We start from the raw sequence: 25,866 nt of genomic DNA on the forward strand, positions 1-25,866 counted from the left end.
GCAGCAGTGCACAAATCTCACAGTTGTATCAAAATATTGTATATAAAATATACAACCAGTGTTTAATCGCCATGATTCCCTCATATACTTTATATTATGTAGATACACATAATACTTTTACTCTGCACATTCCTCTTGAATCCAGGGGAGCTTCTGGAGTGCCACTTCTCTGACTCTGCTTGGGGATTAAATTGATGGTGTTGACTGCACACATAAAAAAATAGCATTTATTTTGTAGTGACATCAAAATCTTCTGTACTTCTACAGGTTGAACTAAAATTATTTATAAAACTTTATTTTCTTCATTGAAACTCAACAGCTGTTTCTCTTGGAAAACCTCCAAGTGATAAACCCAAACCACAAACATGGTACATACATCGAACAGCACACAGCGTCATCTACATCATCAAAAAATACACAGTCTACAGTGGAACAAAGCTTAAAAATGATGAGAATTATGGTAATGAAGGGTATATCACAAGACTGCCGATGTAGCTTGAGATTTCAAGAACAGGAAAGAAAGCGATATACAAAAAATATTTGAGGAAGAAATGAAAAGATAGACGAGGGACTATCTTTAATACTGTAATGTCTGTCGGACAAACACAAAAGTACATCATAAATTCTTCTCTGATTTCCAGTTGCTCTGTGTCCTTTTTCAACTGGTACTTCTGGTGACATGAGACTTCTGTTCAGACTGAGGAGCTATCCTCAACATGGTCATGCAAAGGGGTTACATTCAATAGGGGAGTGCCAGAGAAACAATAATAAAATAGAATTATGATAGAGAAAATAAATTCATATATTCTGTACTGTATACATAGATCATTTTCTATTTGGCTTATACATCAGCTAAGCAAAGCAATTCATTCCTGAGGTGCAAGGCTGTTGTCAATGACATATTTTCTGTTCAGCGTTGTGTGTGTGTGTGTGTGTGTGTGTGTGTGTGTGTGTGTGTGTGTGTGTGTGTGTGTGTGTGTGTGTGTGTGTGTGCACGCATGTATGTGTTTGTCAGAGGAGGAAGTAGGGTAAAAGTCTCAAACTTTTCTACAAGACAAATTATTTTTATCTTCTATGTGTAGCAAATTGGGGATGCACAATGAAAATTAATCTTGAACAAAAACAAAAGCCACCATATCCTTGAGCTCTATATGTGACCCAGCGGCTGGTGAGTCTGTGCAAGCATTCAAAGCCTGCACCTATCTATCTATGCCTTGCAACTTCAGCTTCAAACTTGCCGGTTTTGCCACAGTGTCATGCCACAGCTACAGGGACAAGTGGACAGATAAGCAGAAAAGTCAGAAGGGAGCAGCAAAGCCCTGAATATTCAGGCATACCGACCAGACATAAAACATTTCAAGCATAAAACAGCCAACAAAGTTAGCGTTAGGCAGCAAGGGATCTTCTTCACACATAATAACACAAATTACAAGAACAAAACCAATGAGCGTACCTACTGGTGTGAATGTGGTGCAGAAACAACAACAGAACCAATAGTTATGACTGTCAGTAGAATAATGCGAGGTAGCATTGATGACGGGAACAGAGGGACCTGAGAGGACAAGCAGGCAGCGCTGGGTAAATGCTTAGATTTGCATTTCTGTGTACAAAGAGAAGACAGATAGCCCTGTGAGAGTGAGGGAGGTGCACAAACCCCCCTCCTGGGTTTCAGCTGGTGAACAAATCAGAACAAATACATCGTACACTTGAGCATGTGTACCGCGTGCTGATGTGTGTGCTGTCAGTTGCAGAGAGCAAAGAGAGTCACTGCCTTTAGGTTAGTGTATATGGATTTGGAAAACTGACTGTAACTCTGCAGAGCAATTAATCAGATAATGTTGTTAAGAGCAAAAGCAATACTCTACATTAAAGTTTCTTTTTTTGTCAAAGGGCAAGTTCAATGTCACTATCAAAATACTGATAACCCATTTACAAAGAAGAAAATATAACAAAATAAAAACATTTAACTGTTAAAATGACTTCATACAGTAGCATATGTTTTTAAAATCTGTTCAAAATCAATTGGAAATGCATGCACAATGTGAATGAACATTACCTTTTCTTTTCTTTTTCACAATACTGTAACATTGTAGGTTTTGCATTATGCCTAGTCTGTTTTATAAACACTTATAGACACAAATAAAACTAAGAGAAGTCACTGACATGCATGCTTCATGCTGAAAAAAATAAATCACAACCATTATTAACATTTCACATTATAGCTATCTGAAAAAAAGAAAAAAAACAAAAATGAATGGAATTAAACCACGAGAAATGTCAATGCGAGTGGGGCAAGTTGGGAGGCAGGGTTTGTTTGGTGTTGTCACGGGTTAAAAGGTCAAAGGTCAGGACTGTTGGCCGCCCCACTGGCTCTCTACAGGCCGCCGAAGGAGCTCCTCTACATGCCTCGCCACGTCCATGGTGTCGTCCAGGTCGAAGTCTCCGTCCGCATCCAACATAGAGTCACTCCTGCCACAGGACACAGAGTGGAGCCAAACCACACTCAGACAAGCTGGCAGCACATCACCAAAAAAAAACCAGCAGGAGCAACAAGACACTCTTTACTCACAAAATGCACACGCGCACTCACACAGAGTAGCTCATATGTTCAATGGACTTGTTGACTCACATAGGTGGGTATATGCCGTAGGTGTGAGGGTGATTGACAGGGGCTGGGGAGGCGCCGTGATCCATATAGGTTGGGTTCCCAGTTGCTGGGTCTGGATTGGCTGTAGCAAACCTGTACACACACACACACACACACACACATACACACACACACAAACCCAAGATAAAAGCCTATGAATCTATGTTCAGCGGTTGCCTAAGCAACTACCCTCAGCGTGTTTTCCAAGCCTCGCTGCATCATTACGGCCATTCTCTGTATTGCGTGTGAACCAACCGTGGAGACAGGCAGGGAGCGGGGCTTGCTAACTAACAAGCCTAACTCTAATGATGAGTGGAAGACAAGCTCGCTCAGGAACCCTGGCCATCCTTAATTGGCCTCCTCCAACTGTAACAGCTAACTAATAGCTGATCTGAATTCAGGGTCCAATATTTAGTGATTAACTCTAAACTGGTGGGTGGATGGCAGGGAAGACAGAAAGGAGAGACAGAGCAGGAATGGAAGAACAGGAGGAAAGGTGAACAGGAAGCTTGATACTTACTCGGGCACCACTTGTTTGATTTGCGGTTTCACGTAGCCATCCACTGCTTTGGCTTTAAAACAAACAAGCACAGGGAGAGAGAATGACAGCTTAGTGCAGTCATCATACAGCAATCAAGACATCTATTCAAGAAGGCTTTGCAGCTGTGATATTAAATTTTGAAAGTAACAGCAGCTTGTGCAAGCAGGAGGTTGCTTACAGAGTGGTGGGGTGTAATATTTGGAGAAAACCTCATCCTTGGGTCTGTCGGGGTAGAGGAACAGGAGGTGATTGAGATCGCTGATGCGGTCAGCCAGAGAGCGAATGGAGAAGTCTTTGGTTGTGTAGGGCATGAGGTTCCAAACCATTCTCTCACCTGGAGAAACACAACACCCACACACAGTATCAGTAATAATAGTAACATAATCAGTTTTCCTCCAGAAATGTTTTTTCAACCGAGCCACTGCGGTACCAGGTGAGCAACCGGGCACCCCTCTCCAGATCATTTTAATTTCAGTATTATAACAGTGTTGTTTGCACTTGAATAATCTAAAAACTACATCACTCTGCCATCCCATAAGAACTTGTTAGCAGACAGTTGCTTATTTACACATCAAGCAGATACAGACCGAGCCTTGTTTCTGTTCACCTGATGAAGTCCAATGCTACCAATTATACCCTGGTTTTGGTCTCTACCAACTCCTGATGGAAATATCTGGCTCTTTAGCTGCTAAATGCTGTCGGTGGGTTTTTTGCTGAAAACAGCTGGCTGCTGTGGTGGAAAACGACATTATGAGAGCAGTGAGAGTGAACCAAAACAGTAAAGTTGAGGGCCGAACAGCTAATCAAAGAGCTGAAACTCACAATAAAGCTCCTTAAAGCCGAGGAGAGCTGCAGATTTGGGTGATAATTGTGTGTAGGTTCATCACTGTAAGTGACTGCGAGTAAGTTTGCTAACATATTTGTAATGAGAACTTTCTAAGTCAAACCTCTACTGCTGTGAGTTTTCAGTTTGTCTTTCTGTCCCCTAGTGGGCAAAAATTGCATAATGCAGCTTTAATATAGCAAAAAGATAACAAGAGTCTTAAAATGTATCTGGCTTTTCTGCCATTTGTCATTTTTGGATTGGTTGCCAAGCTTCAAGAAGGCAGGTCTTACCTAATATGAGCCTGCAGATGCCTGGGAGAGAAGAGTAGAGATATTGACGCATGAAAGTGGCTTGCTGCAGATGAGTGCAAAGAGCGTGATGGACAATGAATGATAACTCTCATCCCTGAAGTATTTTGGTTAAGTTTCAATCTGTGTCTATTTGTTAACTTCAGTGAACTGAGACCAACTCCGAGCTCAGTGCATGATTAGCGACACAAGGACGCCGGGACCCACTTGGATGAGCGATGTTGCGGGGGAACGAGTGGAGTGACCGTTGACAGTAAGTTAAACTCACAGGTCACTCACTGTCTTGATGTTGGCATTCATGGCATTCAGTGTATGTTGTGGCTGGCTAGTAGCTGGTACACCCATACGGCTTAGTGGTAATCAAATCCCCTAGACCTAATAACAAAACATTTTACCAGTACTACCTGTGCAGTGACAGTAACACACATTTACATGTCATACCTGCTTTGTTAGGATTTTCTGCCACCCAGGCAATTGTAATTCCTCCAATCTCAGAGTCACTAAATCGCAGAAGGAAAGTACCGTTGGGTTTGGACATCAGCATGTCCTGAGCCTGCTGCTTGTTCACAAAGCCCAATATGGCTCTAAAAAGAGAAGAGAGATATACAAAAAAAGAAAGACATTAAAATTGTCAGGTGCGTTCCCGCACCACCTCTTTCCTTTATTTCAATCCTAGTTTACTGACGAGAGCAGGTCCAGCTCCCCAGGTTGCCATGGAAAATCGTGGAAGTGAACCATTGCCTGAGTTTTCAAGACTGACAAAATGGGGACAGGAAAACATTTACTTTCACAGAACATGCAGTCCAGCTGTCAAATTGAAAAAAGAGAGGTAGTGCTTTTATTTTTATGTTCTGCTACATTTTTCAGCCAAAGATTGAAACTGACAAAAACCTCTGCAGATTCCTTACCCGTCATTCCAGTGTGGTTTGAGATGCTTTTTTGTGAGTTCCATCACACCATCAAACCACTGCCAAAATGTGAAGTTCCTTCCTGGCAAGCTTTCCTGTAAGCATAAGGTTTTGGAAAAAAAAATTTTTTTAAAAAGCACACAGGATTCAGACATGTACATATTTTAAAAGATACAGAGAACAACATGTCCTCATCCATTGCGTTTATGATTTAACCAAGTGTGTAGCTCTATGTGTATATGCTGTGTGTGTGAGAAAGATGAAAAAAACACCAGGGTGAAACTGTGTGTATTTGTCTAGCTTATACACCAGTCTGTAAAGTCGCTGAAACTTGATGTTCCTGTAATCTAATGAGACTGTGCAGTGAATGTGAGTACGTTTTCTGCCATCACCAGCTGCTTTGAGCCAGAAAATGAGGCCTCCAGCCTTTCACTGTGTGGACAAACAGGCCCATTAAGATAAAGACCTGGCTTCCAATGAGGCGTTCTCACTCAAGTCGAATACAGAATAGGGCTGGAGGGACACCGCAAATGGAGCACGAAATATTTCTATGTATGAATAACCAATAGTAAAGCACTCCATGGAGAACAAGCATTCAAAATGGCTTACTGAAACTGGCCTGCAGGCATTTTAAAAATGCAAGAAGGAGAAAACCCTCTCCAAGTATGATAGAAATCCATACATTAACACTGATAATAACAGATAATTAGTGTGCTTTTTATATAAGCTGTGTGTTTATATTCATACAGAAAGAGAGGGAGAGAATCACAAGGAAAGAGACTGGTGCTGACCCTGTTAAACTGTGACCAAGTCATAGTCATGTTGCGGTAGTCATCAGGGTTGTTGCTGGAGCTGCTGAAGGCCTTTTGAGCCAGGAAGACCAGGTTCTCCTCAGACAGGCCTCGGTTACTCTGCACCTCAGCCTTGTACTTCATGTTGATGGCATCACACAGCTGAGGCCAAAGCACCTTGTCTGGCACAAGGAAAGGCACCCGTCCCTGTAGACACAGAGAAGAGAGCAGAGGGCTGAACACTGGAAAAATTAGAACTTATAAATGTTTGGCTTTTTTTTTTGATAAATTAATTTAAGGGCTTAGTCAGTTTTTACAATTGTTTATTATTTTGTGTCGATGATCACAATTCCTATATGTTCAAAGACATACCCCCTTTATTTACAGTTAAGTTAGGGCTATGGTACAGAAGGTGTGTCTTGGGGTCTTTGACCGGGCAAAACTATGCTAAAAATGTGATGAATAAAGTTACATTTGATACATAAAACTTCCAACTTTAGGTGATTTTCTGTAACATTTAAAAACACAGGCTAATTTTAGAGTTTAATCATCTGCAGATAAAATTTTGAACACACAGACACACACTCACACACACACACACACACACACACACACACACACACACACACACACACACACACACACACACACACACACAAACATTTACTCACCGGCTCTGCAAAAGCGTTGTCCCACAATACAGTTGCTGTGGCATTATTGTCTTGGCTACCGTGAACTATCACCACTACAGGAAGTGATAATGTCTGTTCAGAGAAAGAAGGGTGCCCATCAGAATGCTGTAACAATTAACACTACTGCAAAACAACAGAACCTTCATAGTATTTCTATGGTTTTAATTGTAAAGAAGAGCTTTTTAAACAACATCATAAAACTACGGGGATAACTGATGAGGAATGGGAATGCGTAGGATAGGTTGGGCTGATGTGGTGCACTGTGCGTCACAATATGTGGAGGACTGGATGCGCAATGTTTTGTGACTTAAGCTTAAGAATGAACAGATTCCCACTATTGTAGGAGTAAGAATGGACAGTATCTTTGTGTTTCAAGGCTAATGTAGTCTTTTCTTTCACCTCGTCTGTCTCTCTTACCTTTACTTGAAAGACAAGCTCATTGCCTCCAACACTAAACTGGGACTCGAACAGAATGGTGAACTTCTCTTCTGTGACAGATTCTGCTCCTCGCCTGTCAGATCGCTTGATCCTCTTCAAAGACTACATTAAAGATGACATGTGTAAGAATGGGGAATACTGGATATACAGTACATGTTGCCTACGCAGTTAGGCCGGCAATGCACACATCATACATGCAGTACATGTATGCATAATTTGCTTTGATACAGACTACAGAGCTGACATGTAAATAATCCATTTCTGGGGATTGTTGCCAACTACATGTGTGATGTAGAGAGAAGCTCTACTGAAGCTGCTGAGTTGCCATGGGTTTGTGCAGTTCATACTGTACTGTTGCTTCTAAATCCTACTAGATCCCAGTAGATTATATTTAAATGTTATTTCAATATACTGTCAATTTATTTTAGAAATGCAAACTATTGGAACTACATCAGTAACAAGTGAAGCTATTTCACCCAAAGGAAACATATTTACAGTTATTATAGGAAAATATTATTTCAAGCATAGGTATGGATTCAACACAGAGCCACTTTTGCCATAGATTTCCATACTACTGATGGACATGGTTATCAAGCACATCTTGGTAATGGCTTCACTTAAGAGCTACATTGCTCGTCAATGAGATTTTTAACTATGTAGTTACTTCACTTCAGGAACACTCACCATGTTTCTGAAGTGAGCGCTGAGAGTGCCTGTAGTCTGGTGGTACTCCATCACACAGTTATTGTTGAGAATTTCCCCACTGCTGTCACTAAAGGAGAGAGACAATCAAGGAGTGAGTAACTTAGCTGTAATGTCTGATGTGACACTCAAGTGCTGAGTAGGATAGTCTTTATAGAACAAATGAAAACAAAATAATGCTCTTTTGGTCAGCAGGAGATGACTGAAAAACACTCAGGGTGTAGGAATGGTGTTCATACTCATTATAAATATTATTGGAAGGTTTAACTATCACCATCTCTATCTTCTTTACATGAGAAAACACCAAGCAGATGTCTCTGGGCTGCAGATTGGATGCCATACCAAGGGATTTAAATGAGAAACAGCAGATGATGACTGAGCTGTTAAATTGCTCAGCCATTTAACCACTGGCTTCCTGGCTGACCTACAGTCTTGGAAGGTTTCTATTAGTAAGGAGGAATGCGGAATGAGGCTGTGGAACAGGCTAAATGTGGATTCAGTATCCACACCATAGATTCCTCTGAGGCATTGTTCAAGTTCCAGCCATGTCTCTGTGGTGAGGTCTGGAAACACACTAGGCCAGGGATCCATCCAGGGATCCAGTAATCCCTGTAGAAAACCAAGACTCCTTCTCTTAATGGCGCCATGAGAGCTCATCGCAGTGTCCCCACTATAGGAAGTAGGGATACTAAAAAAATTGCATACAAAGAAGAGGAAAGAGCATTCACATTGTTGTGGCTACAATGTGTAACTTTTTGAAACATCTGATTCTAAAATTATTTTTATGTATTTATTCAAAATCAATCATGCTGCCAATGTCACCAAATAGGAGAAGTCTGAACCTCCATAAAAACCCAAATGTCCTTTTTGTAATTGTTTCTAGTGTTTTTTGTTTTTAAATCCACACTGACATGAATGGGGCACTGGACTTACTTCCTTGTGTTCTCGTTCTTCAGCAGGGCCTTGGCTTGCTGTTCACTAATGATGGTGGCTTTGACCTGTGGAGGGTTCATGTGCACGTTCAATTTCCCACCCACTAGGAGGCGCACCGTAGCAGCAAACTTGGTTTGGGTTTTTAGCACCTGTGGAGGCTGTTTCTCAATGATGAAGGTACTGTGGAGACAAAAAGAGTTACACTGAATGACAGCACAAAGCCCTGTTGATCAGGTGGCTCAGTTAATTAAAGTGCATCATGTAGTAGCAATATGCTATCTCAAAACCTAGCCCATAAGTTTTGCTGCACATAATCTCCTCTATTTTGCTTTTTAATGTAGCCAAAAATATGTAAAAAAATTATTTGGATGCATTCTTACACTTTATTGTAGCTAGTTACAATGTAGCATACATTTCCAAATAAACTGGGTCTCAATTATGGCTGACTCTTAAGACAGCAGAAGGCTGCAAACTGATGTGAATACAGAATGTAAACAATGCATGTTTAAAACATACAAAAGACTGCACAAATGTTTTATGAGGTTTACATGCTTTCAACATGTTCATTAGACTATTAGTACACATACAATGTGTACTAATTGGTGTGAAATGGTGAATGCAAAATGACAAAGAAAACTCCACAGAGTTAATTTAAGCTCTAGAACCTGCCTTTGAAAATGACCTTACTTGTAACCATGCATACTAATGGAAGGTCATGAAAGTAATCACTGTTCAGTCAACCAGCAAGGTCAACAATTACTTTCTTCTGAAAATGTTGGTCTGATTTTCTTTTTAGTTGGCTTCAGGGGAATATAGAGAGGATGCTGTTGAGGAAAGATAACCTTTGTTTGTATTCTGCGTGACAGCAGTGCATTACTATCTGGGTGCAGACTTGTCTGTGGCCAATCAGAAATTGCTGTGACAGACATGGCTTCTCAATTTGTTATGGGTCCCTGCAGGGACAATCTTCTGGGAAAGTGGGAGAGGATGCTGTTAAAAACTTCAGATTACTTCCTGTTCAGAGATGCTGGAGGGCTAAAAGACCCTAGCAGATGTGCCTTTGAGCCAGAAATAATGTATTGAAACAAGTTGCATGTGCCCTTGCTTTTCTTTAAATTCTTGCACACTGCACACTGTTTGTCTCTGCAGATCTCTTTAGGTGCATTCAACTTCCATCCTTTGCCTCTGGGCACATTTGAATTCAGTTCTGACTCTCTCTCATCTCCTTCTTCTCCTCCCTCCTGTGAACATGGTCTTCTTCTAACACATAAGGGTTTCTTCTCTCCTCCTGTCCATGTCTCATTCTGTACTGATGGGGTTTGATAATGTAATGTGTTACATGTGATCTCTAGTTGACCTGAACCATCAGAGGAATTTTTGCTTTGGCTCAGCATGGGGCTCAGACTTTCAAATGCAGACAGGACATATTTTAGGACTTTATATAACTAAACTTGTTTGAATGTTCTTTGAATACATTCATTTCCTAACCATGGAGCCCATCACCACAACCTGAACCTAGATAAATTCAAACCCTAAATTTAATCTAACTTTAAAGTTATAATCCTTAAGATTTTCATAAATACTATTTATAGTCTGCATTTTTCTGCAATAGCCATTCAATGTTTCAATGTTCAAGTCAGTAATTAACTCTATATATAGTAGTTTTCATTGTTAGTGGCAGGGTCTGCCATTCTCTTGCTGGATAAAAATTACCTTCACACGCACGAGGGATTCACAGGAAACGATGCATGCATGTAATCCAGTGTAATTTTATCTCATTAATACCAGCCTCACTGCTTACTGTTCACTCTCTTTACACCATATCAGAGCTGTATTAAATTACTGCTAATGCAAACCTAATATTTCCATCTCCTGCTGCTTCACATTAAAAGCCTTCAACTGGCAAAACACAGGATGGCTTTGTGAAGCAGCCACAGGAAACACAATGTATTTGCGATTGTTCATCAAAAATGCATCAACAAAAAAGGAGATTTTTGACAATTATAACTATTTCAGGGAGTGTTGAAACAAGAAGCAGCAGCCACAGTGAGCTGTTAGATGACAAGCTTCAGGCGACATATACCTCCAACTCCTCAGCAAGGTAACCAACTTTACTGTGCCCTGCTGCTGTGTGGAAAACTATTTGCAGTTGAAATTATCATTGACCGACTTCTTTATTAAAACAACGTGAGTTTGTTTGGCTGCACTGTATTCTGTTGTATTTCTGACAAAGTAGGTGCTGAAGGAGGGTTTGCTGTAGTATTAAACTGCACTTGCTATTACCACTGTAACTACAGGCATCCCCAAATCAACCAGGACTGAAGTGAAATGTCCTCACTTTAGCAGATGTTCCTTATTGCTCATACAGTAAGTACTGAAACAAGAGAATACAAACAAACATGCTCACAAATGCCCACACATTCATACAATAGCTTCAGTCATGTGGATGAAATCATTAGGTGGACAAACGGAATGCCTGAGTAATTTAATTTTAGTAACAGATGATATCGCTCACTCTGTTGACCACGAAAGCAACTACAGTTGTGTAATAAGGACTTGCTTGTATAAAGGCCAACACTGAGTGTGGGAAAGGGCAATGCCTCAATGTACATAACACACCCCCACTTGCACACATGTTGGGACTTTTATTGACGCTATACTGACCTACATTCATGCCCTTAAATCAGCTTATTTTAGTCAACATTCAGCCTTTAGAAGCATAGATAAACCTATACACACACACACACACACACCTGGTGACCAATGCTGAGATGATATCTGTGATAGTACTGTTGAGCTCGTTGAGGAGCTCTTCAATGGGGCCGGGGATGGGCAGCTGTTGTCTGAGGTGCTCTGCCCTCCGAATCTGCTGCCTATTTTGCCAGATAGTTTCTGCCAGCTTCTCACACCTGACAAACAAACACAAACACACACAAGTAAGAATTAGGTCTAAGCATGTGGTACAGTGGTATTATGTTTCTACATAATGCTTACAGAAATGTGTACTGCAGAAAGTTTTACTTCAGCAGAACAATATCATTTAAAATTAAAACAGGATGAATCGTAACTATGAAATCCCAGACTGAATAGGTCTGGGATTTCACCTGGATAGGTGAGGCTTTTTTTATCCAAAAAAGGCAAAGAGAACACAGCCAGTCTGAAAATAAGGGAGTAAAAGCCCAAAAGTGAGACATGTCAGACTGGCCTTCCTATGTCTCTCTTATAAGGAGCCAATACACTTTGCAAATAAACCCAGCGGTAGTCAATTGAAAACTTGTAAACCGGTGACCCTTTGCTTTGTGAGGGAGTCTAGTGGCTGTGATCTTGGTGGGAGGTGGAAGAGAACTCACCAGGACTGCAGGATGTCCAGGCTTCCCTCCGGCGGGCCCCCGTTGCCTGCCAGCTGTTGCCGTCTCTTCCACTGGATCAGCTCGTCATCCAGAATTATGGTCTGCTGCTTCCTCAACAGCTGCAGTGTTTTCTGGTGCTTCTCTGCCAGGTCCTGGACATTAACGGAAAAGTGGGTTGACTTGGGGGGGGGGCTATCCTGCCCTGACATTTGACAACAGCTAACATTAATTTAGCTTAGCTGGCCCCAGAGAGCAGCGGCGCACACACCCCTTGGATCAGGATGTGGGTTGCCAGGTTGCAGTAACAGATAGGTTGAAATTGTATTTAGAGTGTGGATTGTATGTGTAGATTGTGTTTCATAGACAATGTCGCAACTTGGGTGATGTCAGACAAACATCCAAAACTTGGATCCGTGTAGTCATAATAAAGTTTGAGGGCTATGCAAATTACGGGAGTTTCCCGGGAGAAACAACAAAATGGGAGGGCGCCAGGAGATGGCCTTGAAATACGGGGGAAACCCGGGATAAACGGGAGTGTTGGCAGGTATGCATGTTCATGTCTTACCAGTCTGTATTTCTGTAGTGTGTTGGCCTCTCTGGTCAGCCATGTCTCCACAGTGGCTCTCTTGCTGAGAAGGGCGGGCTCCCGTAGCTGTCGGTCAGCAGGGGGAAGCGTGGCCAGGCTGGTCAGCTGAGCTGAGGAGGGGTGTGGTTGTTGCCATCCAAATGGGGGAGGGGTGGCGACGAGTTAGAGAAAAGGGAGGAAGAGAGAGGGAAGGTAAACATCTCTGACCTATGCACTTAGAGTGTACATAATACCCCGAGAGGAATTATGATTTACTCAGGAGAACCTCCTCTAGCATAATGCAGACGTCATTTGAGCTAGGTGTTGTTTTCTGAATGATGCAACATATATGCACAGGTTGCTGGGTTATGGAAGCTCCAGGTCTTTGTTTTCCATTGCTAATCTACAGGATCCAGCATATTAGCTGTGAAATGTATGTGGATTGAGGAATGATCTTTTCTATACAATTTCACACCTTGATATTACAAAGCTATGATGTATAGGTAATTAACTAGTAGTTAATTCATTAATCACTGAGTTTACAAAATGTCAGAAAAATAGTGAAATAGTGAATAGGTTTTGTCCAACTTAAAATCCAAAATGTAAATGTATTCTATTTTGAATGAAATTAAACAGAAAAGCAACAAATCTGCACATTGTTTGCCATGCATGATGAATGACTTAGTCGAATAATTGATTATCAAAACTGTTGACAATTAATTTTCTGTCTCCTCACGGTATAGTCAGTCAAAACATTTTTTCTTGCATTACTGTGGAGCAGCAATAACAAGATACAAGCCCTCTGGTCTCACCCTGGATGCGGAGACTCTCCTGGTACTGGATGATGAAGTACTCCTGGTTGTGCTGGAGCTTGCGCAGATCATTCTCAGTGTCCTGGGTCAACAGGCGAAGCTCCTCAAAAGCTTGGTTGATTTGTTGGTATTTCTGAGACATGCTGTCCATCATCCCGACCACCGGAGAGCTCGACTGTCAATTACAAAGTGAGATTGAGAGACAGGCACAGAGAGATGGAGGAAATGGCGGGTTTGGGAACAGTAATTGGTAGACTCGTTTTCCATTGGATGGTACATGGCCTGTATATTATCTGTCACTGGATTGTTTATGATAGTTGTTAAGTGAAATGACTGGTTACTGGTGAGTTGAGAGTTGAGCTACCGGGGATATCTGTGGGGGATGGAGCAGAGATATGAAACCAAGCTGGACTTGATGCATTGACCCCTGGAGAAAGAAGAAATACATTTGCTTATCATACTCAAGCAGACTGTGTGGCCAGTTAAAGGTCTGAATGAGAGCACTATGGTGCCTAAAGGTTCAGACTAAACAGGGTGAAATTCAATCAGTCCAAATATGCATTCCACTAATAGAAAAGGAATGTTGTGACTGGAAATCAATTCACCCCAGGAGTTGCTGAGAGTCACATGTTTTACGCACTGCTGGCTTTATGGTTATATAACTCGGTGCTTGTGATAAACCATGAAATATTTGACTTCCATTTTTTGAGTTCCCTCCATATTGCAGTGGAGAAATAAAAAAAGGTTTACTTTTACAAGGCCATTTTATAGCATGATTAACTAGGCATGAATGTCCATAGGTATAACATTTATAAAAATGCAAGGGAATCTGCAGATCTTGGGAAACAGAGAGTAGCTACCTAATTACCCAATCTCTGAATCAGTTAGTTAGTTGAGCCACTTTTTGTGCCTGCAGGCTTTGTACAGGCTATGAACTGAATAATGCATGGAGAAGCCACAGGTGTGTGTTCATGCAAGTTTATATTTCAGTGGGGATGTCTGTGTCTAGACAAATGAACAGAAGTGTGCATGCAGGTGTTAGGCTGCATAGCCTATGTATTTTCCAGCACAGGCAAGCATCCTACTCACATTGGTGGCCTCTCTGACGAGCCTCTGCTCTGTGTAGAGGATGTGTTTGATGCATCGGACCAACTCCAGAGGACAGCGGTCATACGTGCTCTGAAAGACAAGGAGCACATGTGCTGTGTTAAGGCTTGTTAGCCCCAGACGAGCGGAACGGCCGCTGCACACAGGACTCACCAATTTAGTTGCATCAAGGAAGCTCGCTAAGTTCTGGAGCCAACGCTGCAGACACTCTTAAACCCATTAGATGAGCCTAATGAGACCCATCACTGAAGCACAGTGCACTTCATATAAAAACATGACTCATTAGCATACACACACATTGTCACGCACACACCATGGTTGAGTGGTTTATGTGTTACAGTAACATTTTTTCCACTGATGAATAGTGTAACAAATTGCAGTTGCACTTTCAGTTTAAAAAATACTGTTATGAGTCAGTTAATGGTATTCTTGTTTCCTGCTTTAAGTGGGATAATGAAGTTGCATTAAAAGTTCAACTGTTTTCATCAAGCTGAGTTTATGAGGACACACACACCACACTAACATGAGAAAAAGAGCACATGGCATCAACGGTATTGGTTCACCTCTGTTATTCTGACTTTTGAAAGTAAAAGAGAATCTCTAGTGTAATAGAAAAGTAATATAAGACATTTTTTATGTCACCCACCACATCAATATAGTATGTACACTCATAATCTCAGAAGGGAAAAAAGACTGGTAGGCTGGGATTGCAGTTTGACTTTGCACAGCCAGCCCCCTTCCCCCTGTTTCTCTGCCTGGTTTCAGGGAGGGGAGAAGACAAACAGAAGAACGGATCTGTGAGCAGAGAGCTCGATCATAAATAGCAGCGCTGGCTGGCTACCAAGGCCCTCACTTGGGCTGTCCTCTTGTTTTCCTCATGGTGGTTACAACCTGTTCTTAAAAACATTTTGTGCTCTGTATGCTTTTGTATGAGCTACGGTAAGGGAGGTGTTTGAGTTGAACATTTGTACCTTCCAACCACTTGCTTATCATCTCCTCACATTGTAAATAGTTTAAATGTGTTTGCTGAAAACATGTGTGAGAAGGAATTCAGAGTTTTACGATCTCGTTTCAATATTCCTCCAAAGTTGTTTTTGGATTATTTGACTGCATGAACAGTAGGCACTTCAAGCTCCAGCACGTTTTGTTCTTCAGACATTTTAGCTATAGATATAGCATCCAAGACAATTCTAAGACAGAGGAAAATCAAGGTTTCTGTTACTGATAAATCTGACAAATAACTGAAAGCCACAGTTATATACATACTGCCTTTGGTCTTGGTGTGTTCTCGAACTTTGGCCCTACTATCCCCCATGGAACTGCTTCCTCTTTGCAAACCAAAGCCAAAAAGTCTCTCAATCAGACAGGTTGTATGAACAGGAAAAGTTAGCATTTTTTAGCTCGCTGGATATTCGCATTTGAGCTAAAAAATAAAAGTAGTAAGGTACTGTATATTCCCAGGTATGCAGTGCTGTTCTCATGATTGGTAAGGTATATTTTCAAAAGACTTACCTTGAGCTGGCTGGCGTAGTGTCCCAGTTTGATTTTGAGTAGGAAGCCATCCTCTCCCACCTGGTGCTCGGCCTTGTTCTGAAGCTCCTGGATCAGACTGTCCAGCAGGCGTTTGGCCTTGAATTCCTCCTGTGGGTTCTCCAGGTCTACAGCATCCCTAACAACATACACACACACACACACACACACACACACACACATGCATGCACGCAAGACACATACAAAAAACGTAGACATATGCATAAATAATTGCACATGGTCAATAAGAAAAAGACAAGAAAAAAGGAACCCTCCAAATGTGCTCTCGTGGACAAACATGCAACTTTTCTGTTTTTCAACTCACCAGAGCTGGCCTTCTATCCACTGGGACAGATAATGTCGCACCTCAATGGGGAAGTGCTGACCATACAGAGACTGCATCTGGTGCAGAGCATCTCCCTGGAGCTGCTGGGCCTGAATCCACACTGCCATCTTCAACACCCTGAGGTTGAAAAAGGAGTTATTAATTACAGAGTAGGGAACACAGCTTAAAGAAAAGAGTAAGGTGATGAGGAAAAGAGACCATGAAATACATGAAGTAATTAAGAAACTTTCACTTTCAATTGACTGTTCACTAACCCCTCCCCAAACAGTGATTGTTCAATCATGGTTTAGCAACCGTAACTTGGCATGGCAAGTCTGTCGGCGGTTCAATCCCAGCTTCCACCAGCGCACATGTCGAAGTGCCCTTCGGCAAGACATCGAATGCCAAATTCCTCCCGAGGGCTGTGCCTTCAGGGTGAGTTTGTGTGAAGGATTAATTAGTTTCTGGGTTAGAATTAGAATGGGGTGTGTGAAGTACTTTGAGTACAGTCCATTTAGCCTTTCCAAAACAAAAATGCAAGAGCAAAAGTGTCGTTGTACTGATGAGCAGTTCTGCCATTAGTGTATGAACGAGGTGTGTAACGTACGTATGTGGCAATCGTTCGCATTTTCGGCTAACTAGATTATTACCTACAATAGTAATCGAGCGTTACTTCCAAGTCCAAGGAGCACATAATTAACTAACTACATTAGTTTATGGGGTAACAGGTTACGTTCATGGCATGCACAGTGTGGAGGCCAGTCCTAGATGCTATCAGAGTTTAGGGTAACATTAGATTAGGGTAAGTTTACACTCCAGCATCCCCAGCCAACGTTCTTGGGTATAACGTTGCACTACCTTGCAAACACATTGGTTAGTCCTCACCCCACCCTTTTCTCTTGTAACGTTAAACATTAACATGCTGTTTGAAAATATAGACAACAAGCTAAGCAACCAAACAGGGTTATGTTATATCGAAAAAAGTCTGATCTTGCATTTTTCTTTATCATAGTAGGACTAACTGACTCTGCCTTAGAATTACGGACCGCTTTAGTCTCAGTCTTTTAGTATTACATCATGTATAGGCGATACAAAGTTAGTCCTACTATGATAAAGAAAAATGCAAGATTTTTTTTAATTATATATATATATATATATATATATATATATATATCAGCTGGAAATAAAAAGACTGGTTTTGTCTACCTCTGTTTGAAATCAAAGATCCCATTGTTTAAAAAATGACTAATTTCAAGTGTTAAATTTGCCACCATTATCATTGTGAACACCATGTGCAGTGCAAGAACAGAGAGCTTCACAGTGGAGCCGGGCTTAGCAAACAGTCAATTGTCTGGCTTTAAGAAATGTTATACAGAAAAAAATCACCAATATTTATAATTATAAGTATTTCCACATTGTGAATGGACTAAATCCAAATTGAACTGAACCAAACTCCCTGACATATTACTACCAGCTCACAGAGTATAGATTTGGTGAAACAAGACCTGCAGTATACAGATGTTTCTGGTCTCCCTCTACAACTGCAGCTCCAAGCCATAGTGGTTGAGCCGGTTGTGTGTCTTTACTTTGTTGTGTTGCTGTGGGCTTAAACGGGCTCCTCTGTGGAGCTTGTCTGTGCCAGTTTAAGCTCTCCACATTGAGTGTTACAGTGTCTTGGTTGAGAGGACTTTGTGTTAGGTCACTGCTACTTGTTTCCAGTCAACACACCCACTCACCCTTCTCAAAAGTGGCACAGTCACTGTCAGTAAAAGACTGAGCGATATGAGTATGCGGGAAGTTTGTGGTGTATGTATGTGTGTGTGTGTGTGTGTGTGTGTGTGTGTGTGTGTGTGTGTGTGCGTGTGTATGTGTGCATGTATGTATTTGTAGGTGCTTGTGGTGTCAGTGGTTCTGCATGACAATCTGTTGTGTTTCAATGTATATGTAAGTGACACAAACAGACCTACACAAAGTATCTTAATATACAGAGCAAAAAAGCAGAAAAGAAAGTTGATCTACTATATCGCTCTGTCTGTTTCTCTTTTCATCTCTCTTTTGCTTTATCTCTCTCTCTGGCTCATGTCCTCAATCTCTAGAGAGAGGTTTCCTTTACTTTTCCTATTTTAAACCTGTATTTCCTCTTTAAGAACAGAAGCTAGTCTATATAAAAAAAACAGGACAAAAAGAAACTGCTTAAAATTTAAGAGGATCCCATGACTTGCACAAATGACCTTCAGTCATCTGTCTAATGACGCCATGAGTCAGTTGGATAATAAATAAATTTAATGAAAAACTCAAAAACCCTGTCACAAACATCTTCTTTCATCTGATCACCAGGCAAAATGTGTGCGTGTCATGGCACAAATCACCCCTCACAGCTGTGCCCATATGTGTGCATATTCACCTACTATATGTGTGTCTAGGTGAGATGAGCTCAGAAAGATAATTCCACTCCTTATGGTATTTGTATCTGTAGACACTAATCCTGTCAGCCTATGCTAATGCTCCTGTGCTCATATTGCTCTGAATGTGTCCTGATCTTCAACCTTTGACCTTCCAGCTTGTTAACTGGACTTCAGATTAGAGCACAGACTTCAGAAAGCAGCTATGATAGTATACTATTAGTAAGGCTGACCTCTCCATGGAGCAAAAGCTTTGATCCATAAATCCTGACAGATGGCTTCAGTAAACTGTGTGCTGAAATCACACCAACCGCACTTGGCAGATGATTTTAAGGGACTTAACAATCAATCTTAACTGTCACAATCAAAGAAACTGTCTCTACAGATCAAATAAAACGCACAAAGAACAAAATATCGTAATGACAATGGACTGTCAGAGTGTCAGCCAGACCAATCATAAATATTATTTAATGTTAGTGCTATTTCAGAAAAATAGCATAATAACTTCAGAACTTTATAGTTCAGTAAAGCTGAAATTTGTGATGTTGTTATTTAAATAATATATATAGTTGTCATATTCGTCTGTATGGTTAAATAGTAACAGTGGTTGGAGATGCTTTTTATCCTCAGCTACTGAGAAATGGTGATCAGGTGTATTGTGTTGCACCTGTCCTGATTAACAATGTCAGTAAGTCTAATTTAATGAGATCAGTTAATATGTTCTCTACAGCAGCTCGTTGATGACACTTTTGCTAAAAAATTTTATGAAAGTTCACAAAAACAACACTAAATGCTCCGTTATCTTTGCTGTAGTACATGCAAATTGTTTTCAGATTGTTTGTATGAAGGCAAACTGAAGGAATAAGAAGGCATATTGAGCATATTAAGTGCTTTTCAAATGAGTAACGTGCACACATTTTATCTGTGAGGGCATCAGCAGCGAGCATCAGCACTTGTACTATCAGCTGATTGCAGGATGAACCCAACAGGAAGAGCACGAAACCTTTTCTACCACCTTTTTCTGTGACTCCCATTGTGAGTGTAGGACTGTCTTTCTGTACCCTCCTGTATTACACAGACACACAAAAAGGCACACAAAGCATGCTGGGAGCTAAAGCCTTAAACAGTGTTTGTTGTGCTGCCAAAAGACAGTGAGACAAACTGGTGTTTACTAGTCTGTGTCTCTTTAACTGCTCTTTAAGGTGGAGGCTCCAGATGTTGTTTGCCCACCATTAGGGCCTCCATTCTCACCTCCAACAGGAGAATGAGATGCTTCTCAGCGGCTGTTTCACTATGACAAACCGCAACATCCAAATGCCCGGCATGAAACTGAGATATACTGTGAAAACTAAAGTCTCTTTCTTTGTCACTTTCCTCTCTTTTCAAGTAACACTAAACATTGTAACATGTTACACATTTTACCACTAACTTGCAGATAAAAAAGAAAAAAAAAAGAAAATCCACCTTACCTCTTGCCTTTAGCTCTGTGTTACCATGTAACAGCAGGAAACTCTAAAGAGGCGCACCGCAAACCTGAGACAGACAGAGAGAGAGACAGAGAAACAGAGAGAGAGAGAGCGGGGTGGGAGAGAGAGAGAAAGCAAAAGGAGGAAGTGAGTCAACTTTGGGTGCTTCTGAGGAAGCTATCTTTTTTCTCAAGGACTGGAGTATTAACAAAAAGCATGATAGGTTCAGAGTGAGCTGAAATGGTGAAAGGGAAAGTCCAATGAACAGATTTCACTTTATTCCAGTTGTCTTGGACACGTCAACACAAACAAAGCTCTCTTAGTGACGCTATGTAGTGATCGTTAAGCTGCTGCAATTAAAAAGATATTTGTGGGCAAACAACAGCACAAGCAGAGATGTTAGAGATGTGACCAGAAAGCTATTTTAAACGTAATTACATGAACAGATATTCTCCAGACAGACAGTCTTTCATTGCTAATGAAAATAATAAGAAAAACTACCATTTACTACAACTTCGGTTTTATTTTCTTAGCTCTGGTCGTCGGTTCTATTGGCTATAACATAGTACTTACCAAAGTATTTACTAAAATCTCAAAACATGGTTTTGCTAAAAATAATGGGGCAAGAAACACGAGCAGTCAGACGATCAGACAGGTTGACATAGCCAGTATGGCCAGATTAGCTACTGCTTTATTTGGAGGTAAAACCAACAGTGTCGCTAATAATCCCTCATTGCACCATGAGTCTGCACAACTATAGCAAGTACAGTAGGTCAAAGAGTTTGTCCAATTTAAAAAGGTATCATTTTCTCTCCGTTTCAGTTCTTTATCCTCACTAAGTGGCATTTTTCTCACCCAAAAACTGAGCTTTTCCAAAACACTCTCCAGAGTGGATACATTTTAAAACACCGGCTTGGTGTTTTAGTGTGTACGGGGGTAAAATGATAATGTAAGCTGCCCAGTGAGGGTTAGGGCCAGAGTGGCAGTAAAGTTAAGAACTTTCTGTCGCTGTGATCGATCGATTTTTCTGTGATCGATCATTTTATAGGGGAGCACCAACCATTTTACACATCAAAGTCTGTTTACAGGTCTTAGGTTTCTTACTACATATGTGAAAAAAATCTAAAGCCTTTTGAATCTCCAGAAGAGAGTTGAAAAATATAAGGGGAGCTCATCAGATGTCTGTAGCCTGGTCCTCATCTCTACTTGAGGCTATCGGATTGAGGATACATTAGCCGCTACTAGCATAACACACCGTATTCTCCAACCAAATTAACAGTGGTCAAGTTGCATTGTGAGTAATATAGGTGCCAGGTTTTGACAAGCAGGAAGAATGCATGGAATAAAAAAGGCTGTCCATCGTGAGTCCAACAGTGATATAGGACTGCAATGTTAAATGCTCGGTGGAGTACGCTTTTAAATGTCAATATAGCCGATCACATAGTATAGTCTTTGTCATTGTATTTATATTGACGTCCAGATCATAAAATAATGTTGAACCACAGCAGCGCAGCAGCTTGGAAATGACAGCTGGTCAACATTTTCCTTTCTTCAGGTGTTTCACTGTGGGAAAAGATCTTTACGAGAATGCCCAGGACACAAGTTGTTTTCACACAAAAATGTCATTTTAAAACGGATAAGGGTAAACATAGTCAAAGTTGAACCAGGAAGTTGGTCTGTAAACTGTGATGGATGTTTATTAGAAATATTTTTAGGTAATACATTTAACACTCACCGCTATTTTCTCTTTCAAGACAGACCAGGTATGATCATCTGATGGCCTGTGTTTCCTGCCCCATTCAACCTATTTTTAGTGATTTCACCACTTAGTGAGATCTTAGCAATGAACTGGGTGAGTACAGCGAACCAATGGCCAGATAATACAAAAATAAAACCCAAGTCGTAATATGTGATTCTCCTTTAAGTCTTGTCTGCTGGAGACAAGCTAAAGCCTTGATTTTGTCTCTTTCTCAGAATTCAGAAATTAGAAAAACTAGACTGACTCCATCTATGGAGTAATAGGAATATCCAGTTGAAAACAGAGATCACTTTATAATCAAGAACAAATATTTTCTTTGCTATAACTCTTGTTGTTCTGCATCCATGCTTGTTTTCAGGAGACAGAGTGTTTGGCCTGATCAAGAGGCTCGGAAGAGTCATGGCAGCTGCATTAAGCTTTGAACTACAGCCTGACAGAAGGCCATGAAGTTGGGCTTATTGTGATTGAGTCAGCTCTCAGTCCTGGCTGGACCCTAAAGAGGCAGAACAGCCGGAACCCACATGCTGGCAGAAGTCTCCAGACAAATATGTGAGTATCTTTATTTTACTGTCTGGATCTGTCTTCCTTGGCTCGATCCTTCTTAACTTCTCTGCCGTTCTGCTTGTTTGTTCAATTTAACTCTCTCACTACCTAAAACAATTTTATTCAGTTGAGAGTGATGAGCAAATCCATCTAAAAGTTGTGTCCTGAATTTGTCAAGGTCCTGTGTCCTGGTCATGTGTGTCTCATTGCACAGAAGAAAGGTAGCCCACATGTGATGTGAGTGGACCTATGACCTCCTCAGCAGGTCTGCATGCTCTGCTCACAGTGTGCACCAATCTACCTGGTGGAACCTGCATCACGCCGTGTCTCATCTCAAACCAAAATACTAATGCCTGATGGTGTTATGACTCAAATTTAATTAAACAAATATATTGAATAGACTCATTATAGAAACTAGGTTGAAACCTAGTACATAGCTGGACCATGTATGGTCAATGTGCTCCTGAGGACGTAATTGAGGATTGTCTGTGCCTCGCTGTAAAGCTTTGTTTAAGCTCGACGCAGTGTCCCTGGCACGAAGGTGCACACGCCAAAAGTGAAGTCATCACGCCTCTTGCATCAAGCGCATAGGCTCCACTAGTCGTTGCGTGGTCGTGCACCTCCCAGTTTTTGAGATTAGTCGCCCACTGCGCGAGCAGGGCTTTTCATTTCAAGATGGACGAGTTTGACGGTTTTGTGTGTTTTTGTTTTTTTCTCACTTTGTTGAATACAAAAGTTCAAACAGGTATCTGTTTTCTTCTTGTTCTGTGCAACATGATATTAGTTCATTACAATACAACGGAGAACACAACTGCTACAAATAAACACTGATAAAAGCAAATAACTTAAATTAAGAAGTTAAGTAATTACTGAATTTTTTATATTAATATGTCTCATGGATTTTAAAAAGCTGGCAAATGCATTTTTAAATGCTTCAAAAACAGAAGATCTTAAAAATCTCCATTTGAGTAAATAATATTTTGCCAGCAGAATCAAATTGTTTACAGGGTATTCAACCTTCATTTCATTAGAATATATTTGTTGTTCCAAATACTTCTTTCTTTATAGACACTGTATAACGGAGATAAAGTATTTCCATGAATAGCTATGAGTTTACAATTAATTACAGTTCTTCCTCAGCAGTGAGGAGCCATATAGCAGAGTGTGCAGCCATGTTTGGTCTATGGCGTTCTTCTTGTAACACTCATTGACTTTTTGATTTTTCACAGAATGTTTTGTTTGTACACCCCCTTGCGTTTTGAAGAATAGTGCAACAGAAAGCGCATTGAGCATAAACGCCTCATAGCTCACGCGCCATGGTGTCTCGCGCGAGCATTAACAAAGCTTAAAAGCCTCCCGAGGACGTAATTCAGGACTGTTCGTGCCCGTTCATTTTGAAACAGCAATGGCCAATGGTGGAACTTCATCACTCAGGGCCAGACTATTGCATTTAGGGCTGGCCCCGCTTTGCTCCATTTTGATATCCTTCCTTGATCAGTGATTGATAAGCCATGTGTGTTGATACCAACAGTGACAGTAAACATCTATGAATTACCCGAAGCTATAACGCACAGTCGAATGCCACTGACCAGCCAAAGAGCCAAAAGTGCCGTTTCATACTCACTGGAGAGGTTTACTGAAGCAATTATCAAAGATGTTTTTTGTAGTTCAATACTGGCCTCATATTAATGCTTACTAATGTGTTTCTCTTCCCATAAGAGAAACTATGAAGTGCTGTTGGCTCAGTTTTCTGGAAACAGAGTGATGCTACTTGAGAAGCCTTCTGACTCCACATAAGAGTTTATTATCTCAGCTGGACAACTCACACATCTTCACATTGTCTTAGAAGACAAGGATGGGCAAATCAACAGTACAATATAGTGCAATCAAATACAATAGCCCTGCAATAAACACTGCATTTGTGAAGTTTATAATGTTCAGTGCTTTGTGTCAGAGAGCTGTTGATTTAACACTGTAGTCATTTTTCAGACCTTAGTTTGTGGTTTTATAGTTGGATTGCAACACATTTTAAGGTGTTCCTTGTATTTTGTCCACTCCCTGTATTTATGAGCATATGCACACACGCACACACAAACACTATCCTTTTACCTTGGCTCACCCTTCAAAGATTATCAGTTGCCATTCTCTTTTATCTTTATTGCCATTATTTTCCAACAGAGCGAGAAAGACCATGGCTCTATTTCTAAAACCGTACTTTTTGTACGTTTTGTACATACTTTTTGTTGTCCAATTTGAATTGACTGCAAATTGCACTGCCAATACATTTTTCCGGTCTCTCTTTCTTTCTCTCTCTCAGACACACACAAACGCTAAATGCTGCAGCTAAACCAATTCAATGCCATGATAACACCTGACCTCATTTTGCTCAACTAATGAAATGCCAGGTAAATGAATGAATCCACGTTGGCTTCCAGTGTTTGATTTTACTCTCTCAGATACCAAACACACAGTTAAAGCAAAATCAGTCTTCCTCCTCAGTCCCTACACACAACATTGGCAAGTACGCAAGGAACAACTGCACTGGTTTTAAACACTGTGCAGAATCGTGGCATGTTTATGAGTTGAGAATGGCTGGATGAGAAATCAGGGGAATTGGTTCCATGTAGCATTACGCAACTGTTAAAAACAAACATATCAAAACCCTGTCTTAACCCAGCTGTACAGGGTTCTCCATATGAGCCCAGACAGGGTGAACGTAAAAGAGGACTGATTCATTTTCACTGTTTCTGATTATCAATCTGTTCCTCAGTGTGCAGGTCAAAGGCTTATGATACTGAACAAAACTATGCTAAGAGGAGGTGCTTGCTATTTAATTCAACTTTTATATTCTGCCAAGTTTGAATCAAAGTTCAGACCAATCCAGCTCACACCACACTTGCTTTAGGGAATGCAATTCCCTGTGCTGTCAAGAAAATAGCAGCATATCTATAACATTTGACATTTTTTGTGCAGGTGGGGGGTGATGTGACGAGAGTCAGTCTTGCTCTCGCTTAGGATGTGGACCCACAATAAGCTACTCAACTTCCATCTCAAGTGGTTAACTTTCTGTTTTTAAGAGTATGGTCTAGACCTGCTCTATAGCAAAAGTGCAATGAGATAACTTCTGTTGTGAATTGGCGCTATATAAATAAAATTGAATTGAATTGTTTTTGTTGTCCTTAAAAAACTCAAAAATTCATATTTCACAATTGTTGAGAATT

The 25,866-nt window shown here is 40.8% G+C and overlaps 1 protein-coding gene across 5 annotated transcripts in view; it reads right to left on the reverse strand.

Annotated features, from left to right (window-relative positions):
• Positions 1-213: 213 nt before the first annotated feature.
• The window catches only part of stat5a (signal transducer and activator of transcription 5a), a 53,448-nt gene continuing 27,795 nt past the window's right edge, over positions 214-25,866 (reverse strand). For 2 of the 5 annotated variants that reach the window (XM_044182785.1, XM_044182784.1), the window contains 19 exons: positions 20,347-20,410; positions 16,476-16,613; positions 16,133-16,289; positions 14,603-14,692; positions 13,514-13,688; positions 12,702-12,832; positions 12,137-12,288; positions 11,540-11,695; positions 8,787-8,966; positions 7,836-7,923; positions 7,131-7,253; positions 6,693-6,785; positions 6,022-6,228; positions 5,231-5,325; positions 4,764-4,906; positions 3,367-3,522; positions 3,168-3,219; positions 2,630-2,740; positions 214-2,469 (listed from right to left, as the gene is read on the reverse strand). In XM_044182785.1, coding sequence (XP_044038720.1) covers positions 2,346-2,469; positions 2,630-2,740; positions 3,168-3,219; positions 3,367-3,522; positions 4,764-4,906; positions 5,231-5,325; positions 6,022-6,228; positions 6,693-6,785; positions 7,131-7,253; positions 7,836-7,923; positions 8,787-8,966; positions 11,540-11,695; positions 12,137-12,288; positions 12,702-12,832; positions 13,514-13,688; positions 14,603-14,692; positions 16,133-16,289; positions 16,476-16,603 — 2,361 coding nt within the window. In that variant the 5' untranslated portion in view covers positions 16,604-16,613; positions 20,347-20,410 and the 3' untranslated portion in view covers positions 214-2,345. Of the gene's footprint in view, positions 2,513-2,629; positions 2,741-3,167; positions 3,220-3,366; positions 3,523-4,763; positions 4,907-5,230; positions 5,326-6,021; positions 6,229-6,692; positions 6,786-7,130; positions 7,254-7,835; positions 7,924-8,786; positions 8,967-11,539; positions 11,696-12,136; positions 12,289-12,701; positions 12,833-13,513; positions 13,689-14,602; positions 14,693-16,132; positions 16,290-16,475; positions 16,614-20,346; positions 20,411-25,866 lie in introns of all 5 variants that reach the window. The other 3 variants (XM_044182787.1, XM_044182788.1, XM_044182786.1) reach the window with 3 other exon arrangements.

This window comes from Siniperca chuatsi, linkage group LG21 (assembly GCF_020085105.1).
Source record: "Siniperca chuatsi isolate FFG_IHB_CAS linkage group LG21, ASM2008510v1, whole genome shotgun sequence".
Classification (NCBI taxonomy): Eukaryota; Metazoa; Chordata; class Actinopteri; order Centrarchiformes; family Sinipercidae; genus Siniperca; species Siniperca chuatsi.